General features: G+C 48.7%; 1 protein-coding gene across 1 annotated transcript in view; it reads left to right on the forward strand.

Annotated features, from left to right (window-relative positions):
- Positions 1–251: 251 nt before the first annotated feature.
- Positions 252–21,039, forward strand: part of PADI4 (peptidyl arginine deiminase 4) — a 38,341-nt gene continuing 17,553 nt past the window's right edge. Inside the window, 8 exon segments of the mRNA XM_059899616.1 lie at positions 252–343; positions 6,746–6,926; positions 9,167–9,306; positions 9,993–10,061; positions 15,350–15,530; positions 17,114–17,180; positions 18,721–18,788; positions 20,261–20,375. Of these exon segments, the coding sequence (XP_059755599.1) occupies positions 252–343; positions 6,746–6,926; positions 9,167–9,306; positions 9,993–10,061; positions 15,350–15,530; positions 17,114–17,180; positions 18,721–18,788; positions 20,261–20,375 (913 nt within the window).

The raw sequence follows: 21,039 nt of genomic DNA on the forward strand, positions 1-21,039 counted from the left end.
TGCCTTGGCCAGGTACTTACTTGCTCCCCTTAAAGTGAGAAATTAACTCTCTCTGCGCCTGGGTGGGAGCAACAGGTTCATATGCAAATATTGGGTTCCTTCCAGCCAATCCTGAGCTCTTGGCTCTGGGAAGGGGCTGGGCTTCCAGGACAGGAGCCAATGAATTAGCATCTTGGGCTGGAAGGGAAAGGCCAAGGGCTTTTAAACCACATGCCAGGGGTTTTGTGGCCCAAGCCCAGCCCAAGGCTAGCATGTCTCTGCAGAGGATCGTGCGAGTGTCCCTGGGGCATCCCACCAGTGCCGTGTGTGTGGCTGGCGTGGAGACCCTCGTGGACACTTATGGGTAAGAGCCAGAAGCCTGGGGGTTTGCAGGCCCCTGGTGCTGACCTCTTGGGCTCTCCCTGCGAGCTGTGTGGGGCTTCCTCAAGGCTCAGGCCTGACTTGGCTGCCCTCTCCTGAGTCTTGGCCTTCGCATAGCTGCCAATCGTGGAAGCTTGGGTCCTCGTCTTTCTCAGCCAGGCTTCTTAAAGAACCCCCGCTAGGGGGTGTTAAGTGTGGGAGACTGAATGGGGGTAGAGAGGCTTCTACTCACTAGATGCCGGTAGCACACCCCCGACTTATGACAACCAAAAACATCTCCAGATGTTGCCAAGTGTGCCCTGGAGGGAAAATCACCCCCAGCTGAGAACCAGTGTCTCAGACTAAGACTTTAAAAACTGGAGTGAACTTAGAAGCAGAGATGGGGTTGGTCCCAGGGCATTAGATGACAGGGGGTGAGGAGCTGGTCATGGGAGGGAACCAAGTCTGGAACAAGCCCTCCAAGCTAGTAGGAGGAGCTAAAGCCCAGTTGAGGGTGGGTGGGCAGTGAGGAGTGGGAAGGGGATTCAGCTGATCCTGAAGCAGGGGGCAGCCACAGAGGGGTGATGAAGGAGGAGGTGTACCCATGCCGGCTGGCACCACCGCCTCCTCCAGTGCTGTGTGCCCATGGCTGCCTCGTGCCCTGGCTTCCTCGCGCCCATGGGGCAGATGTGTCTCTAGTTTGACCTGCCCCAGGAAACTGGGGGCTGGTTCCTTCCCTGCAGACCTTCCTAGAGGATGGAGGAAGGATTTGGGCCATGAGAGGCAAAGGCAGCAGTATCTTGGGGTGTTGTGGATAGATGGGCCACTTTGGGGTTTGCAAAGGAGCTGTGGGTGGGACAGTCACAGGGTGGGGGGTGGAGCCTCTGGCACCCTCACACGGGGGACTCTTGGGCCTCCAATGACCAGACCACACTGGGGATGGGGGAGAGCTCCTAGTTTGTTCTTTCACACATTCGTCAAGCATTTCAAGTATTTTTGGGGGGTCTAGTGCGTGCCAGGCATGGGGACACAATGGTGAACAAGCAGGCGTGGTCCCTGCCCTCTGAGAACCTGTCCTGCAGTTCTAGTAGAGGCTGGACCGCCTTGCAGGGGTGCTGTGGAAAGGATTCCTGTTTTGCAAGGGGAGCGGGACTGGACTAATTCTAAAGTCCCTTCCGGCTCGGAGATACAGTGATTTAGTAATCCTTGGTGCTCAGACTGTGGGCCAACAAGAGAAAGGGCACTAGGCGTGGTGGCTCAGTCCTGGCTCTGCGACCTAGCAGCTCTCTGACCTTGGGAAAGTCACTTAACCTCTCAAGTCTGACCTTGGGAAAGTCACTTAACCTCTCAAGTTGCTCTTTCTTCATCTATAGAATGAAGGTCATAATAATGTCAGCAATGATACTTAGAGGCTGCTCCATACCAGTCACTGCCCTAAAGGCTTTACATATGTTAACTAATGCTCACAACCATTCTGTGAGATGGGTACTGTCTTCATCCCCATTGCAGAGATGAGGAAACTGAGGCACATAGAGGCTAAGTCACTTGCCCCATGTCACACAACCAGTGAGGAGAGGCAGAGCCAGGATGCAGCCCGAGCACTTTGGCCTTCACTTCAAAGGGCTATTGGGACGATTGACACTTCAAAGGGCCATTGGGACGATTGAATGAGATTGTGCATGCAGCGCACGTAGGCGATGGCTGGCATGTGAACATTCAATTATAGTAACTGCTACCATTATAACCATCATCATCATTTTAAGTATCCTTCCTGGATCTCTAGACAGCCTCAAGCGTCCCCAAACCTGCCATCCACAAGATGGCTGGGGAACAAACTCTGAGCCATACTGGGAGAAGGAGGAAATGAGAAAGAGAAATTAACACAGGCTGAGCAGTCAGGGCAGGCTTCCTGGAGAAAGGGCACCAACCAGAGCCTTGCAGGATGAGCAAGACCATTGGGGCTCTCTAATCACTAGTGGATTAAACCCTGTCTTCCTTCCTTCCATTGAGTTGGAGATGGCCCAGACTTGGTAAGGGGGTTTTGCTTTCCTGAATAGGGATTCTTAGGGAGGAGGGTAAGGAAGTGTAATACACAGGTGTGCTGAGCCACATGCTGGATGTGCAGCCGGGGTTGAGAACCGCTGCCCTAGCTGGAAGGGCAAACAACTCACCCCTTGCTCAGCAGAGGTGGTCTAATAGAAAGAAAAGGCTTGGGGCACCTGGGGGCCAGGAACCCTGAGTTTTGGCCCTAGTTCTTTCACCCTTTGCTATGTCACCTTGAGTAACTTTCTGCTCCTTCCTGGGCCTCAGTTTCCCCATATGTACTCTGAGGAGGTTGGCGTAGAAGAGTGGATTTCAAGCTCTGCTCGTGGAGGCCTCTGAGTTTCCTCCCTGATTTGACAAAGCAGCTCCCCTTCTGTCTCTACCAGATTTTGTTTGATGTAAAGCCCCAACCTGCCTGTGCAGAGAGCTGGGCTCTGGGAGGCAGACGCACCTTTAACTCTCTTAACTATTTGGACTTTGTAAAAAGTGTTTGTGTGACTGCCATTTTCCAGGGGCAGGAAGACGTAGAATTAAGGAGGGGCAGTGACTTCCTGAATTGTGTTCTGTTGGCGAGGCCAGTGCAGTCGGGGATCTGGGAGCCTCTCTGAAGAGGGAGGGGCAGCTGGTACCCAGAACCTGAGCTGTTTGGGCCTTGGTCTCCTCGGCTCCTGTGGGCCAACTTGCTGGGGACCTTGGTGGTCATCTTGTCAACTTTCCTGTTTTCAGCCACAAAGACCTTTACTATCAATTTCCCGGCTCTGAAATGTCTGATTTTGTTTTCCCAGAGGTGGAGGCCCTGAGCCCTTGAAGGGAGAGGGTGGGTTTTGGTTAGCAAGGAAGTGGGGACAGAACTGGCTGTGAGTCCTGGCTCTGTCACTCACCAGCTGTGTGACTTTGAGCAAGTCACCTGTCATCTCTGGGCCTCCGTTTTCTTATCTGTAAAGTGGGGGAAATAGTACTGACGTCCTATGACTAGGAGAGCCGTCTTCATCACCCTTGTCGCCACCATCATCCTCACCATTGAAGGGGTGGCACGACTCTAAAGGAAGACCTGACCTGTCTTGATTCCCAGGAGGATGTGAGCTCGCACTGAGTCACTCCCACACTCCCGGGGGACCAGGGTCCACTGTTTCTGAGACAGTCCATCCTTAGCCATGGTCCTCAGACTTCACTGGGCATCAGTGTGGTTTAAAATGCAGGTTCCTGAGCTCTGACTGCAGAACTTATGGTTCTGGAATCTGCATTTTCAATAGCTAGATCTGAAGTTGACCACTGTGAGGGTGACCAGCTGTCCCAGTTTGCCCAAGACTTTCTAGGTTTTAGCATGGAATGTCCTGCACCCCAGGAAATGCCTCAGTCCCTGGCAAACCAGAACTGTTGGTCATCCCATCGTGTTTTCCCCACTGTGCACCAGCTCCTAGGCTGGCTGTACCACTGGATCAGTTGGGCCCTTGGGCTGGCTAGAAGGTCTCTGTGCTGGGGAGGGTCTTGGACTGCCCCACTTGTTGGGGGATGACGAGGCCCCCAGCCACAAGTGCCCCCAGGACTGGGCTGGGGATGCTGTCTAGAGCAGCATGCTGCACTCGGGGGGGCCTGGCTGGAGGAAGAACTTCATCCACGTGAGCCTCTGGCCGCTTTCCCTGTCCTCCAGGAAATGGGGAATCCAGATCCTCCTGTACCTGACGCAGGCTCTCCTCCTAGAAGCCTCCCCTTTGATCTTCCTAACACACGGCTGCATGATGGAGCATGAGCGCTAGACTGGGAGTCTAGGGCCCTGTCTTCTAGTCTCTCCTCTTCTGGGCCTCAGTTTCCCCAGCCGTGAAATGAGGGCATGGGTTCAGGTGCCTCCAAATTTTACTCATCCCCAGTGTTTACTCACACTCCTTTCGTCTTCTCATCACCCCACTTTATAGATGTAGACACTGAGTCACAGGGAGGCCAAGTCACTCCCTCAAGGTCACACAGCTAGTGAGTGGTGGGGCTGGGATTTGAACCCAGGCTTCCTGGCCCCAGAGCCCACAGGCTTAACCACCTCGCCGTGGTTCCACTGGGTTGCCCCTCCTGATCAGGAACCGTCGCTGGCTTCCCATTACATAGGGGTGAAATGAAAGTGAGCTCGTTGCAGCCTGAGTTTGCACTTGACCTCCTAAGGCTCTGCAGTGGAAACCCCTTCCCCTTAGATGTGTCTCTTCCTTGTCCTCGGTTTACCTGCCTTCCTCTGGGAAGCCTTCCCCAGACACCCCAGTACACCCTCTCAACCTGCTCCCATCCACCCATTTCCTGTGCCCTAATTTACCCTCGTAACCCCTTCCCCAGTCCTGGGACGGTGGTTTTCCAAGAATTCCCCATCTATTATCGTGCTTGAGCCTCACAATTGCCTGTGAGGTTGGCCCAGTAGGTGTCATTATCCCACTTTACAGGTGAGGTAACAGGGCCCCGGGAGGCTAGGTGATTTGTTCAAGGTCACCTGGCTGATGGGCAACCCAGCCCAGTCTAGAACCTGACTCTTGACCTTGGTCCTGGCACTACCAAGCTCTCGGCTTCTTTGGGCCCCTCCTGGGCAGGGGCACTTCTGTCTTCATCAGGGGTCCCCTGGTGCCTCATACAAGGCCTGGGCCAGGGAGGTGCAGGGGAGCTGGGCTGAGATACCCCAAACCAGAGGCTGGGGCCTGGGAACTGGGTGGGCTTCATACCAGAAGGACCATCCAAGGCGCTCCGCTCTAGCTTGTGTTTGGCGGGAGGATACCGGGGGCCCTTTGTACCCGGGTCTATCTCCATGAGTCTCTGTCTCTCCATATCTTTTCATGTCCCTTTGTCGCTGTCTCTGTATCCCCATGTCTCTCTATCTAGATTCTCACACATCCAGGGCACAATAGGACAGAGCCCTGGAAATTACAGCTTTGGGAGTAGGGTTGCCAGATAAAATCCAGGATGCCTAGTTAAATTTGAAATCCAGATGAACAATGAATAATTTTTTAGTGTAAGTATGTCCCAGATATTTCATGGGACATACTTATACTAAAACAATTGTTTGTTGTTTATCTAAAATTCAAGTTCGACTGGGTGTTCCGTATTTTATTAAATCTGGCAGCCCTGCTTGGAATGAGACACAGGTGTGTCAGCCCCTCCCACCTGGTGAAGATACCTGGCAGGGCCAAGCCCTGGAGTGGGACCCACCTGGTGGAGTACAGTTAGGCTTCATTTATTTCTCTTTTTTTAGAGGAAAGGCATGTTGAGAAGTGTCAGACTCATGCTGGCAGAGGAGTGAAGAGGGTGCTTTGGAGGAGGTCTGCTTTCTTCCACGTGGAGGCAGGGAAGGGAAAGGGCCTGGGTAGTGGTTGTGGCCAGCTGTGCAAGCTTGGGGAAGCCTCTTGCCCATCCTGAGCCTCAGTTTCCCCACGTTAAGCGGGAGTAATGATCCCCTCCTCCTGGGGCTGTGCTGAGGATTAGATGAGCTGATATTTGGAAAGTCTTAGCTAAGCCTGCCATGGTAAATGTTCAGGGGATGGGAGCCCTGGGGGTTATGATTACTGTTGTTATTACTCTTGGGTAAGAATGTGGACTCAGGAACCAGAAGGCCTGGGTTTGGACCCCAGTCCTGCCACTAACTAGCTCCATGACCTTTGACAGTTTACTTTAACCTCAGTTTCCCACCTGTAAAACGGGAGACAATAATAGTCGTTACCTCCTGGGGTTTTTGAGTGGATTACATGACATAAGGCACATAAAGAAACTCAAATAGGGCTGGCACATAGCAAGGGCTCAACCAAAGTCAGCTACTGTTATCCCCCAGCTGGATGTGTGTGCTGCTTCCTCCAGGAAGCCTTCTGGTTCCTCTGGCCCACAGTGGTCTCTCCCTACATGGGATCCCACTGACCCCTGACCCCGTCACCCTGAATCCCATCTGGCTGCCCTGGGCAGTGCTGTCCTCAGCTCCCTAGCCAGACTGAAGGCTCGGGGGCAGTGGGCGTATCTTCCTCAGCCCAGCAGTGCCAGCGTGCACAGTAGGCACCCCACAGACAATCAGAGGATGAACAGACTGATTTCAAACAGGACTCCCAGACTAGCTGGAGTGGGGGAAATGAGGTCCCAGGGCCACAGAACAGCGTGGAATTTTTAACCCTACAATTCATGCCTGGAGAACTCACAAGGGAAATGTTAATGAACACAGAACCTTAGAATGTGAGAATGTTTATCTGTGTGTGAGGTCCAGGCTTGACTTCCAGGAGCTTGCTGTGAGAATCTGAGAGGCCTGGGGTAGTCAGGGAAGGCTTCCTGGAGGAAGCAAGAGTTTGAGCCAGAGCTCAAGCATCTGAACAAGGGCTGCCCTCTAGCACTTCCTGTGGCTCCCTGTTCTTCCCAGGTCAGTACCTGAGGGAACAGAGATGTTTGAGGTCTACGGAACCCCCGGCGTGGACATCTACATCTCTCCTGGAGTGGAGAGGGACTGGGAGCATGCAGACACCAGGTGGTGGTGCTTTGATGCGGGGTTGCAGATCGTCGTGGTCATGAACTCTCCCAGCAACGACCTCAATGACAGTCACGTAAGCAGGTCCCTTGGTCTGAGGGAGTGATGGGGAGGCAGTGATCTCACTCCACAAGGGCCCAGTGCCCTCTCTTTATCCAGAGTGCAGGGTAGCACAGTGGGTAAGCACCTGGCCCTGGAGCCAGCCAGCTCTGCAACTTACAAACACAAACTGTGAGTCTGCTGGTGAGTCACATCACCGCTCTGGGCCTCAGTTGCCCCAACTGTAAAATGGGGATAATCATAGCACCTTCCTCCTAGTGTTGAACAGGAGCCAGCCTTTGCTCCTTCTCTTGCTTCCCAGGACCCCTTGTGAAGGGAGGAGTTGTCCTAGTTCTTCTGTGTCGGGCCTCAGTTTCCCCATCTGTAGGCTGAGGGTTGACTCGTGGTCTCTGATACTCTGAATGAGGGAGAGAAAGCAGAGATGGGGGAGGGAAGCCGCTGCCTGGGGAGACCCCTTTGCCCAGGGGCCTCACCTTCCCCTAAGCCACTCTCTTCCTGACCCCATTCACTTCTCAGAGGCAGGATGCCTCCGCTTCCTCTCCTCTCTCTGCCCATTAAGTTTGAGACCAAGACCCAGCTGGAGGCAGTGTTCTGGCCCCAGGGCAGGGGGGGATTTAAAAAGTGGGAGAAGTCGGGTGTCCCTCGACACAGGGCACAGGGGATGCCCCCTAAAGGGGTGATGGGAACCAGGCCTTGTCGTGTGGGTGGCAGGTCCCCACTCCATGTCGGGAGCGATACTTTGGGAAACTGGCCCTTTAAGGAGCACTGACCATGCACCCAGCATGGGGCAGCCGTGACCTCCCCCAGCCCCGACAACAGCCCTGAGAGGCAGGGTCTGATCCCCACTTCACAGGTGGGGCCACCAAGGTTCAGAGTAACTGTCCTGGAACCACATAGCTGATCAGTGGGAGGGCTAGAATTCAGGTGTCAGAGCTGCCCGACACCCGGGGACAGGCTCCCTCCATCACCCCCACATCTTTACCATCCATGTGTCTGAATTATCCTATCCAGGGAGTTCCATGAGGCAGGTGGGGCAGGACTCAATGAACCCATTTTACAGACAAGGAAACGGACCAAGAAGGGGCGTGGCTTGCCTGAAGTCACATGATTAGTAAGTAGCGGAGTTGGTGGGAGTCAGAACAGAGGCCCCCGGAGCAGGGCAAGGGGACCAGCCATCCTGTGAGGGGCCGCTCCTGGGTGCCCTGCACTGAGCCAGAGGCTGTGTGGATAGCTCCCCAGTCTGAGCTCCGTGGCACCGAGGACCGCAGGGACTGAGGAGGGTCATCGGAGTGTCCCCTACTTCCCCTGAAGTGGACATCCAGGTAATTTTATGCCTGAGGTGAGCATCATTGCTGGGGCTTGACACATGGGGGTCAGAAACTGCAGGATTCAGGGGCTCCCAGGACGGAGGGGTGAGGGTGGGAGTGGGGGGTCCAGGAGGTGGCAACCACGGAGGACCGTGGGCATTCTGGAGCTGCAATCACTGGGGTGAGGAAACCACTCAGTGTGACAGTGGGGAGCAGGGCAAGATTGTTAGTGTCTCTGAGCCTCAGTTTACTCATCTGTAAAATGGGGAAATTAAAAGATTGTTAGTGTCTCTGAGCCTCAGTTTACTCATCTGTAAAATGGGGAAATTAACACCCACCCTGCTGAGTTGCAGTGAGGATTAAATTATAAAATGCATGCCAAGAGTCTGGCAGAGTGGTCCCCCTTTTCTGTAAGGATTGCATGTGCTGTTGCACGTGAGAGTGTTGCAGACGCTGCTGTCCAGCTGGTGATCGTTGTAAGGAAATGTTAGATGCAGGAGCTGAAGGAATGATGTCATTTGTCTGGGGCTCAAGTTCTTGGTGCTGCCTCTATGAGGCTATTGGAAGTTACTAGAAGATTCAGCTCTGGTTTATCTTATAATAGCGCACACGGGTCCCCCAGCCCCCAACACAATAAAAACCCTTGTGTGTTTATGAAAGTCCCTTGTTTAGGACCTGAGAGGGTCTGGAAAACAGCCAAAGGAAAGAACACGCATCCTAAATCAAATCCCAGTGGTGCCACTTCCCAGCAGGGCCTCACCTCTCTGAGCCTCGGTTTCCCATCTGGCAGAGAGAATGGCTGTAGAGCCCCAGCAGGTGGCAGACCCATCTGTCCGCGCCCTTCTCTTGGTTCTGGAGCGGAAGCCATGCCGGGCAGAGCGAGCCGAGGGGAACCGCCCCGCGGGCAGGTCCTGCATCCTGCTTTGTCCCCCACTGTCTCTGTCTCCAGGTCTCTGTCTCCCCATTGTTCTTTGAGCTGCTTGTTCGTTCTCCTGTTGTAACAGACACATGGCGTGTCCCTCTCCCATCCCCATCCTCCTGCCGCAGCACCTGGGCAGCTGGGGACGCCCGGCTTCCCACCTCGGCTTTGTGAGCATAAAGGCAAACAGCTGCGCATGGAGCAGAGAAGGAGCCTCCAGGCTTTGGCAGAGAAACCCAGGGCCTTTCTTAAGTTTTGGTTTGGCCAGGGAGGTGTAAGGTCAACTGAGGCACTTGAGCAGAGGGGCACTGGTTCTGCTGTACCATCCCTTGGATGTGAACTCTCCTCCAGCAAGGGCCACGCATTCTTTATTATTACTGTTACTATCATGTCCCTTCATTTCTGATATTATTACCTAGCTACTGAAGAGGGGCGAGCACCACACGTGGTCCCTTCAATCTGCACAACATCGTAGAAAGCATCATCGTAGTAAACATTATTCCCATTTTACAGAGGAAGAAACTGAGACCAGAGAGGGTCAGTGCCTAGGCCAAGGTCACACAGCCTGTCAGAAGTGGCCCAAGCCCATCGCCAATCTCCAGCCCTTTGAGACTGCCTGCTGTTCCCGGGCTGGCCTGGGAGAGGTTTCCCATGGGCAGCTGAGCCCCTGCGTCCCCGCTAGTCTGCAGGCAAGTGTCTGGTCACAAAGAGCCCCAGCCGGCTGCAGACACCACATCCACAGACATGTGCCCTAGCCAGCTGGTGTAGACAGACTGGCCCCTGGGCTATTCGATGTGGTGGCAGGCATAGTTTGTATACTTCGTCCACATTGACCCTGGCTGTCTCCCCGACCCAGACAGTCAGTGCCTCCCAGGGACGACAACCCAGCCATCCTGCTCTCCGGCCACTATTGTGCTGGGAGCAGGTGGGGGCAGGTAGGAAAGTCAGTGCCTGCACCAGGGGACACACAGGGACACCTGCTGTTAGAGTTTAGCAGAAGTGGAATGGTATCTTTGTCAAGGACTGATCCTGTATTAGTTATCTATCACCATGTAACAAATTGCCCCAAAACGTGCTGGCTCAAAACAATAGCGTTTATGATCTCACAGTTTCTGTGGGTCAGGATCCAGTGTAGCTTAGTTGGGCCCTCTGCCTTGGGGGCTCAAAGGCTGCAATCAAGGTGTTAGCGGGGCTAAAGTCATGTTGAGACTTGACCAGGGCAGCCCTGTGTCCAAGCTCAGTCATGTGGCTCTTGCAGGATTGCGCTCCTCGTGGGCTTGTGGACTGAGGGCCTCAGTTCCCTTCACGTGGTTGGCAGGAAGCCTCCCCCAGTTCCGTGCCATGTGGGCCTCTCCATAGCTCACAGCGTGGCAGCTGGCTTCATCAAGGTGAGCGAAGGAGAAGGAGAGGGAGAGAGTGCGGGGGAGAGAGAGGGAGAGAGTGCGGGGGAGAGAGAGGGAGAGAGGAGAGAGAAAGAAAAAGAGAGACAGAGGAAGAGGTCTTTTCTAACAGCCCATCAGTTTTGCTATTTTCTGTTGGTTGAAAGGAAGTCTCTGGGGAGACTTCCTACACTCAAGGGGAGGGAGTTACACAAGGGCATGAACACCCGGGGTGGGGATTATCGGAGACATCTCAGAAGCCTGCCTGCCACGTACTTTTCCTGTATTTTCCTAATTCTCTATAAGGAATACCTACAGCTTTTGATATGGAGACAAAGAACTTTATTACAAAAATAAAAATGAAAAGTGTAATCATAAAATCCATGTCTTGTGACATGATGGAGTGAGGGCTGCCTCTCTAAGTTGTTTCCACTACGGTTTGAATCTGCTCCAATTTATTAGCCCTTCTGTCTGTGGGGATTTCACTGTCTGTGGGGATTTCGCTGTCACAGAAAGGGCTGCTCTGAACATCCTTGAACGTGTCTCCTGGTGTACGTGTGCAAAAGATTCTCCAAGAGTGGGATTGCTGGGTTTGGGGTGGGCTAATGTTTGACTTTACAAGATAACAGCAAGTTCTTTTACAAAATGCTTAACTTGACACTCCCATGAGTGGTGTGTTAAAGTTGCCTTTGAACCATATAGTCTATGATGTTGTTTTTCACCAATCAAATAGGTGTAAAACCCTGTCTCAAGGCTTTAATATTTCATTTTCTTACTTATTAGTGATGTGGAGCACCTCTTTATATGTTTATTATCCACTTGCGTTACAATTTCTGTGAATGCCTGTTTGTATCTTTTGCCCTTTTATTTTTTTCTATTGAGTTGTTTGTCTTTTTCATGTTGAGTAGCCTAAGTTCTTTAAATATTATGGATGCTAAGCCTTTGTAGGTTTTATGCTGTGAATATCTTCTTCTCAGATTATGCTTGCCTTTTCACTGTATAGAGTCTTTTGATGAACAGAAGTTATTTATTTTCATCTAGTTGAATTTTATCAATCTTGTCTTTCTTGTTTATGGATTTTGTGTCTTATTTAAGTAAGGTCATCAAGATGTCTCCAACATCTTTTGAAAGATACAAATGCTCATTCATGATAAAAAGTCTCAGTAAACTAAGCATAGAGGAGATCTTCTTCAACTTGATAAAGAATATCTACAAAAGACTTACAGCTCACATCACACTTAATGGTGAGAAACTTGAAGTTTTCCACTAAAGTCAAGAACAAGGCAAATGTGCTCCCTCTCCCCACTGTTTTTCAACACAATATGGAAAGTCCTAGCTAATCGTTAAAACTAGAAAAGGAAATAAAAGGGATACCTACTGAGAAGAAATAAACTTTTTTTGTTCACCGATGACATGATCATCTATGTAGAAAAACCCAAAGAACTGACAAAAAAAACTTCTGGAACTAATAAGCAATTATAGCAATGTTGCAGGACACAAGTCAATTGCTTTCCTGTATACCAGCAATGAACAAATGGAATTTGAAATTAAAAACACAATGCCATTTACACTTGACCCCTCCCAAATTAGCTACTTAGGTATAAATCTAACAAAGTATGTATAAAGTCTGTACAAGAAAAACTTCAAAATTCTGATGAAAGATATTAAAGAAGAAGTAAAAAAATGGAGAGATATTTCATGTTCATGGGTAGGAAAAGTCAATATTGTCAGTTCTTCCTAACTTGATCTGTAGATTCAGTGCAATCCCAATCAAAATCCCATCAAGTTATTTTGTGGATATCAACAAGCTGATTCTAAAGTTTATATGGAGACACAAAACAAAGAAAACAAAACAAAACAAACAAAAAAAAACCCAGAATAGCCAACAGAATATTGAAGAAGAATAAAGTTGGAGGGCTGACACTACCTGACTTCAAGACTTACTATAAAGTAAATCAACTATACCCTAATAAAAATTATTTTTAGAAAAAGACTTAACTGTAAAGCTACAGTAATCAAGACAATGTGGTATTAGCAAAGGAATAGAGAAATGAAACAATGGAATAGAATAGAGACCAGAAATGGCCACGCATAGATATAGCCAACTTGTCTTTAGACGTGGCACAGAGGATTTTTATGGCAGTGAAACTACTCGATATGGTACTATAATGGTGGATATATGTCATTACACATTTGTCCAAATCCACAGAATGTAAAACACCAAGAGGGAACCCTAATGTAGACTGTGGACTTTGGGTGATAATTATGTGTCAATGTAGGGTCATCAACTCTAATGAATGTAGCACTCTGGGGGAAGATGTTGATAATAGGGGAGACTATGCATGAGTTGGGGCAGGAGACATATGGGAAATCTCTGTACCTTCCTGTCAATTTTGCTGTGAACCTAAAAGTTCTCTAGAAAATGAGCTATTTTTTTTAAAAAGATGCAAAATTCTGTCTTTCTTAAGTCTTTAGTATATGATGTGAGGATGGGATCAATTTAATTATTTATTCAATGTAATCATTTTCCATATGGATAAGCAATTGTCCCAGCACCATTTATTGCACAATCTTCACTTTCCCCAGTTATTTGCAAGACCATCTCTGTCATAGATCAAGTAGAATCTCTCTTAAGTTGCATCTGTCATTGTCTTTACCTAAGCCATTACAACGCAATCCATTACTTTACAGTAAGTCATACCTGGTAGAGCAAGTCCCTCACCTTTTGCTTCTTTTTCTTACAAGGTACTTTGACTATCTTAGCCTCTTGGTTTTCCAAGTAAACCTTGGAATCAACTTGTCAAGTTCAAGTAAAACCCCAGAATTTCTCTGACCACATGAATCCATTTGGAGAGAATTCATACCATGATGATATTAAGCCTTCCTAACCATGTTCATGGTATTTCTTTCTTTTAATTTGGGTCTTCTCTAATTGATTTCAATAAGGTTTGATCATTTTTCTCCATAAAAGCCTTACACATCTTTTGTTAGGTTTATCCTAGGTACTTTACAGTATTTCTTCCTAATGTAAATTATATGCTAATAGTGTGGTTTTTGTCTAAAAATTAATTTTGTCTGATATTAATGTATCCATCCCAGCTCTCTTCTGGCTAATATTGGCTTAATGTATGTTCCTTTTTTTTTTTTAAAACTTCATCTTTCCTGGATCCTTGTATTTTAGGTTCATCTCTTATAAATAGCATGGAGCTGGATTTTTTTCTTTATCTAGTCCAAAACTCTCTTTTAACTAGTAACATTATTTATATTTATTTTGATTATTTATATATTTGAGTTTGTTTTTACCATTTGCTTTTTAGTTTTTAGTTGTCTATTTTTTTCTATGTTGCCTTTTTCTATGTAATTGCCTTTTTGTATGGAATTATCCATTCTTTTTAAAAATTATTGCATTTTCTCCATGTATAAAAATTTATGAACTCCATTTCTATTCTTTTGGTCAATACTTTTACCTTTTAATAATAAATTTTTAACTCTATAAAATCTAGAATTAAACACTATCTTAATTCCCTCTTCAATTGAAGACCTCATAACACTTTAACTCTCATTACCTCTCCCAGTTTACATTCTGCTCTTTTTTTAATCTCACAATTTTGATATTTTTATAAACTTTTTTTATACAGACAATATTTTTTAGATTTACCAAAATATTTACCATGTTATTTGTTCACCATTTTTTCTTGCATCCAGATGCTTCTGACATTAGGTATCTTCTTCTTAAAGTATGTCTTTAGAAGTTGCTTTAGTGAAAGTGTGTTGGTTTTAAAATATCAGTTTTTCTTCATCTGAAACTGTTTTTATTAAAATATAATTTTTTTTAAAGATTTATTGATTTATTGATTGATTGATTGCTATGTTGGGTCTTCGTTTCTGTGCTAGGGCTTTCTCTAGTTGCGGCAAGCGGGGGCCACTCTTCATCGCGGTGCGTGGGCCTCTCACTATCGCGGCCTCTCTTGTTGCGGAGCACAGGCTTCAGACGCGCAGGCCCAGTAGTTGTGGCTCATGGGCCTAGTCGCTCCGCAGCATGTGGGATCTTCCCAGACCAGGGCGCGAACCCGTGTCCCCTGCATTAGCAGGCAGATTCTCAACCACTGCGCCACCAGGGAAGCCCTAAAATATAATTTTTATGTACACAATTCTAAGTTAATAGTTATTTTTTCAAGATACTTTGAAGATATTATTCATCTCTCTTCTGGATTTCATTACTGCTGTTGTGAAGTCTGCTTTCAATCTATTGATAATTATTATTCTTTTATAGGTGACCTGACTTTTCTTCTTTCTGGATACCTTTAAGATCTGTTTGTCTTTGGTATTCTTAACCACAGTGAGATGTGTGTGTGTGTGTGTGTGTGTGTGTGTGTGTGTATGCAGAGAAGGGAATTCTTGGCAATTTCCCTTACTTTTCACATCTCAGCAATGCTTTGAAAAGTATATTCTAAACATGATCCAGTTGTTTTGTAAGGGGAAGGTCCTTCAGAGAACTGTTTGTACTGTTCGTGTGATTCTTCATATATGCACAACACTGTGTGTGCATGTTTGTGTAGTATAAACCTCTGGGTGCACACATCGCTCTATGCATACATCTGTGTGTGTGTGTCTTTTCCTAGTTCAAACGTAACCTCTTCAGGTTAGGGGATTTTCTTTCTGTTTCTCACTACCTCCTGACAACCTACCAGTACTTACTCCCATGGTCAGGGTCAGTCTGGCTGCCTTCTGGTGTCCACACTGGTGGGAAAAGGAAGAAGGCTGGGGAGAGCAGTAGTGGGCCAGGCACTGCCTCACCGTGTCCCCCTGTCCTCCCCATCTGTCTCTTCCACAGCTTTGCCCCCAAGGACTGCACATCCTTTAGCATCAATGCTTCCCCAGGAGTGGTCGTGGATGTTGCCCACCGCCCTCCAGCCAAGCAGAATCTCACAGGTTCCTCCAAGTGGCCCCTGGACCCTGGGCTGGAGGTGAGCCTGAAGATGACAGCTGCCAGCGACAGCACAGGTGACCGGAAGGTGAGTGTGGCAGCCGTGGGCTGGGATGTGTAGGAGGAGGTCAGCAGGTCATAACAGGTCAGCCACTCAATCGACCCAGAGCCCCAGCCCGCTGCAGGCTCTGGGGAGAATCAGTTCTTTTTCTCTCCCAGCTTCTGGTGGCTGCTGGTATTCCTAGACTTGTGGCCGCATCGCTCCAATCTCTGCCTCCGTGGTCCATTACCTCCTCCTCAACCTGTCAAATCTCCCTCTGCCTCACTCTTATAAGGACACTTGTCATTGGATTTAAGACCTGTCTGGATAATACAGGATGATCTCATTTCAAGATCCTTGATTACATCCGCAAAGATCTTTTTTTCCAAATAGGGTCAGATTCACAGGATCCAGGGATTAGGATGTGGACATATCTTTTGGGGAATCACCATTCAACCCACTGTAGCCGCATTGACTATAGATGGACTCAACAGGACCCTCCAGGATTCCCACAGGGATCTGGGATAACAACCACTTGTTCCCAGCAGGACAGGCCAAGCAGGATACCTCCTGGGGCAGAGTTGTTGCCTGCTGTAAGAATACAGACCTTGGGCATCAAAGCCGGTCAGCAAGGGTGCAATCAGAGAAAGCTTCCTGGGAGAAGTGGCAAGCTGATGGATGGTATCAGTGACCTGCTTAAGAGAGGAAAAGAGGAGCGAGAGCTCTACACAGAGGATGTGGCCTGTGTGCACACTCTGGATAAGAGAGGGTGAGATGTGTGTTGGGGGAAGCTGAGGAAGAGCTGTATGGAAAGAAAGGAAGGTAGAAGGGAAGGTGAGGGAGAGAGGGAGCCAGTATTAGAGGGTTTGGCATCAGAGACCTCATTCTCTTAGGACAACAGGAAGCCAATGAAAACCTTTCATCCAGGAGTAACAAGACCACATATGTATGTTAGAAAGACCCACTGGCTGCAGTGTAGTGAGTCAGTTAGATCTAGGCAGCAGACTGGGGGCAGGGCAACCAGTCAGGAGGCTGATGCCGTGGTCCAGATGCAAGGTGACAGTGGCTGTGACATTTCCCTGGATTCCCATTATCTGCAGGACAGGTCGAGACACCTCAGTGCGACCCTCAGGAGCTCCCCTTCTTCTGGTGGCAGCTCTTTGGTTTTGCTTTGGGGAACTCCCCTCCATCATCTTGCTTAGAAGTGTGGTTCCTGACACTCTGCCCTCTTCTGGCCAGGCTGGGCCAATCAGATGGGTTCTTCCTGGATTTGTAACCTTGGGTAGTGGGAGTTGGTGGTGCCACTCTCCCTCCAATGCCTCTTCCACCACATCTGCATCTGCTGAACTCCCGCTGCCCTTCCAAGATCTACCTCAAAGGGTACCTCCCTGACACCATGCAGGCAGAGGAAGCCCCTGCCTCCCTGGTCTCCCAAAGGACCCTCTTCTATACATCATAGTCACTTGAGTGTTTTGCTCCCCTTCCACTCCCACCAGTTGGGGTGTCCCTAACAGGCTGGGCGCCTGTTCCTTGTCTCCTCAGCACCCTGCTCTGAGCTGGCACATAGCAGGCCAGTTAGTGTTTGTTGAATGACTAAGGGAAATCATTAGTGGTTTGCTCCTGTCCTATAGGTTCAGATTTCATACTATGGACCTGAGACCACTCCAGTTGAAGCCCTGCTCTACGTCACCAGGGTTGGTAAGTGACGCCAGGGATCTTGGAGCACCACCCCTCTCCCTCCACACACACACCCATGCAAGGCATCTCTCCAGGAGAAACTACACCCTGAAGCTTACTTTAGACTGAGCAGAGAAAAGGATAATTTCTAGCCGGTCATGCATCTGGTAGTTCATAAGTATTCCTTCCCCAGTCAGTGAACCCCGAATAGAGCTCGGGAGAGAGGGCGTTTGCAGGAAGCTTCAATTACATCTCAAAATTTTATTTCTCAGCTTAGGAAGTGGTACGTGGATTTTCAACATATGAATCTCTATACCTTTTTGAAACCTCAAATATTTATGAGAAAAAGTAGATGATAAGACTGTTTTACACAATAATATAGACCAGTGTTCCCCAAATTCCATTATTTACATCCCATCTTCACCATTTTTGCCACATCAGTGATCTGCCTGTACTCATATTTATTTAGCATTCTTCTTTAAATAAAGTACATTTTTAACTTGACCTCATCTGGGGCAATAATATCATAATATTATTATTACTACTTAAACATGCATTAAATATATGAACAGCATGTGAAAGCTTCAGGTTTCTTTTCATTAATGAATTTCATTCATTTATTTCATTAATACACATTTTCATAATAATAATTATTATTGTTGTTGTTATTATTATATAGCACTTACTCTATGCCAGGCAGGGTGCCAAGCCTTTACATTTAAACCTTACAACAATCCAATGAAATTGGCACTATTATTACCACATTTTACAGATGAAGAAACTGAGGTACAAGAGGTAAAGGGACTTGCCCAAGATTACACAGCTGGTTAGCAAAGGAGCCAGGAAGTTCTGGCCACCAAGCGCTATGCTCTATGGCCCAACATTGATACATGGCTATGGATATGTTTAAAAGGTCGTCTAGGTCAATCTCATTCTGTGAGCTCACAAGGTCGCTACACGATGTCATTGGAATGACCGTATAGTCATGCGTTCTGATGAGAGGGGAAGGATTCAGAAGCGAACATATACTTTCTCAGCCATGCCATTTGGACAGAGCAGGGTATGTTTGGGGCTGTGGTTCGTCCCCAGTGCAGTCACACTACACAGAACGAAGAGCTAGGTGGGGTTGGAATAACCACTGTGTCCCCTACCCCAAAGTCACTGGGGGCTGGAGTTGGGGCCAGAGGCCTTTGAGAGCCTGGCAAGGTGTCCTTGCAGGGACTTCGTACCATACATCCATTGGGGTGGCCGGGAACTCTTTCTGAGACCCCTGGGGGTGGCCAGACAGGCAGGGTCTGGTTGGCATCAGAGCTGTGGCAGGTCCTCCATGAGAGGAGAATGCGTGTGGTTAGAAGCCCCGGCTCTGCTGTCAGAATTGCAGCCAGACTTCTTCTTGGGAGACATGGGGGTGTCTTAGAACCTGTGTCTCCTCTGAACCGGTGAGAAAGAAGCCTTTGTGCAGATAGGTCTCCTGGGGAAAGGATTGTCCATCTGGGACCAGACTGAGTGCTCCTACCTTGCACCCTCGCTAACCCTCTCCTCTTACTCTCCGGGATTTCAGAAATCTCCTTGAGCGCGGACTTCACTCGCACTGGCAAAATGAAGTCCACCGGAGGCAGGAAGGACCAGGTATGGCTCGACCTTGTCCGGCACCCCAAATGCTCCCGTAACTCCACTGGGTTCTCCTAGCGCGCCCCCTGGTGGTGATGAGGTGAACAGCGGTCTGTCTCATGTATCCATGTTAATAGTAAAAGAAACACAAATTTAAGAAGAACAGGGAAAAAAAAAGAAAATTAAAATCACGAATACCATTACCGTTTTGGTTTACATAGGTCCCATCTATCCTACAAAGCTAGATTTTCACGATTGTGGGTTCAGAGAATGTGTGTGTCCCACAAACTGGAAACTAGCCTCACCCAGTTCATGCACAGCAGAGAAAAAATTTGCAGGGAGGTCTCAACTCTGGCTCAAAAATCCCCTATATTATGGGGAATTCCCTGGTGGTCCAGTGGTTAGGACTCCACACTTTCACTGCATGGGGCACGGGTTCAATCCCTGGTCTGGGAAATATGATCCCGCAAGCGCAAAGCGCAGCCAAAAAAAAAAAAAAAAAAATCCCCTATACTAGACTTTAGCGACTAGTGAGAGAGGTTCACATGGGGTGAATAATAGAGAAAAGAAGCAGGGGGTGGAGGAGGGAAGGAGCCAGGTTGGGGAAGGGAATGTATGTTGCAGAAATATAGGGTGGTGTGGTATGCAGGTGATGAATCGTCTTAACTGGGGTGCGTGGATAAACCTCAGGGTGTCCCTGAAACCCCAAAGCTGCCTGCACATTTTTGTGCTGGTGTGCACTTTATTTGATTTGATTTGATTGATTGATTGATTGATTATTATTTTGGCCACACTGCGTGGCTTGCTGGATCTTAGTTCCCCGGCTGGGTGGTGAAAGCACCGAGTCCTAACTGGACCGCCAGGGAATTCCCCATATGCTGGTGTGCACTTTAGGATGATATGACCTGTCAAAAATTAAGATCCCTTTGTGGGGTCAGTCAAAAGTGGGGGGAAGAATTATAGCTCTGGGAGTGGAATTCATCCTTGGGTCCCTCCCAAAACGCAGTCATTCCCTGGGGGAGAATGCTCTCCTACAAACAGAAGATGTCATCACTATTAGATTCCCGCTGGGAGGGGCTGCTCAATTTGCTTTCATCTTTGGGCAGACAGTAACCAGCTGCTAAGAACAGTGCCCACACTTTGGTGAACGAGTAATTAAGAGTTCTCAGAAGAGGAGCTATTTAGATTTGAATCTAGACACAAATATTTAGCTCAGTTTGGTTTGCTAATCCAACAGTTTTTAAAAGCTGTTGAAATCAATTTTACTGTCTTGGGCTCCTTTTTTTAAGTGGATGAATGGAATTTGTTTATGACTTTTGGGGCAGGCAAAAATCCACTCTTGGGACCAAAAAATTACCTGATGTGGGAACAAAATGTGTAAATCACACAAGGGTATCGAGGTGCTAGGGCAAGGTGGCTGGGCTTTCCCAGGAGTTGGAGGGACATACACAGGATCCTAAGTGTGTCCCATCTCTGCTGGGTGTCCACAGAGGACCTGGACCTGGGGCCCTCATGGGCAGGGCGCCATCCTGCTTGTGAACTGTGACAGAGACAGTCCCATATCTTCCACTGTGGACTGCAAGGATGACCAGCTTGACAGCAAAGGTAAAGACCCCCCAAGAACCAATGGGAATAGAGCTTTGCCTTTTTGTGAAGCCTTTTGTCCTGAGCCTTGTAACAACCCTCAGAAACCAGGGTTATTGGAAGCGTGTTCTTGTTAACATGCCCGTTATGGAGGTGAAGGAATGGACAGGGGTCCTGAGAGGGCAAGTAACCTGCCCAAGGTCACACAGCAGCCAGGGAAGAGCTGGGAGCAATGCTGAGTCTCCCAATGCCTCCTCCAGGGCCCAATTTCCATCCCCAGCCCGTTGACCAACCCAAACTTCTGCTCTTGGGTCAAACCTGGGGCCCAAAATAATTCAAAATGAAAGCCTGACTAGAGCCCCAAATTCACGTCAGAGCAGCCCTGAGCCCCTGCCATAGGCTGGGCACTGCTCGGACCAGTTCAGAATTCTTAACTCATTTGATCCTTCAGCTCAAGTTTCAGAAGTATGTATGGTCCTCACCCCCACTTTACAGATGGATAAACTGAGGTATGGGGAAGTTAAGCAATTTGCTCTGGGTCACACAGCTAGTAAGTCATAGGCTCAGGATTTGAACCTGGGCATCCCAACACCAGGGCAGGTTTAGGGGCACAAGTTGGGCGCAGGGTCCCTGCTGGCACACCTCTGAGGCGTGGCCAGGGTGGAAGACCTGCACGGGTGGAAGA

This window comes from Balaenoptera ricei, chromosome 1 (assembly GCF_028023285.1).
Source record: "Balaenoptera ricei isolate mBalRic1 chromosome 1, mBalRic1.hap2, whole genome shotgun sequence".
Lineage (NCBI taxonomy): Eukaryota > Metazoa > Chordata > Mammalia > Artiodactyla > Balaenopteridae > Balaenoptera > Balaenoptera ricei.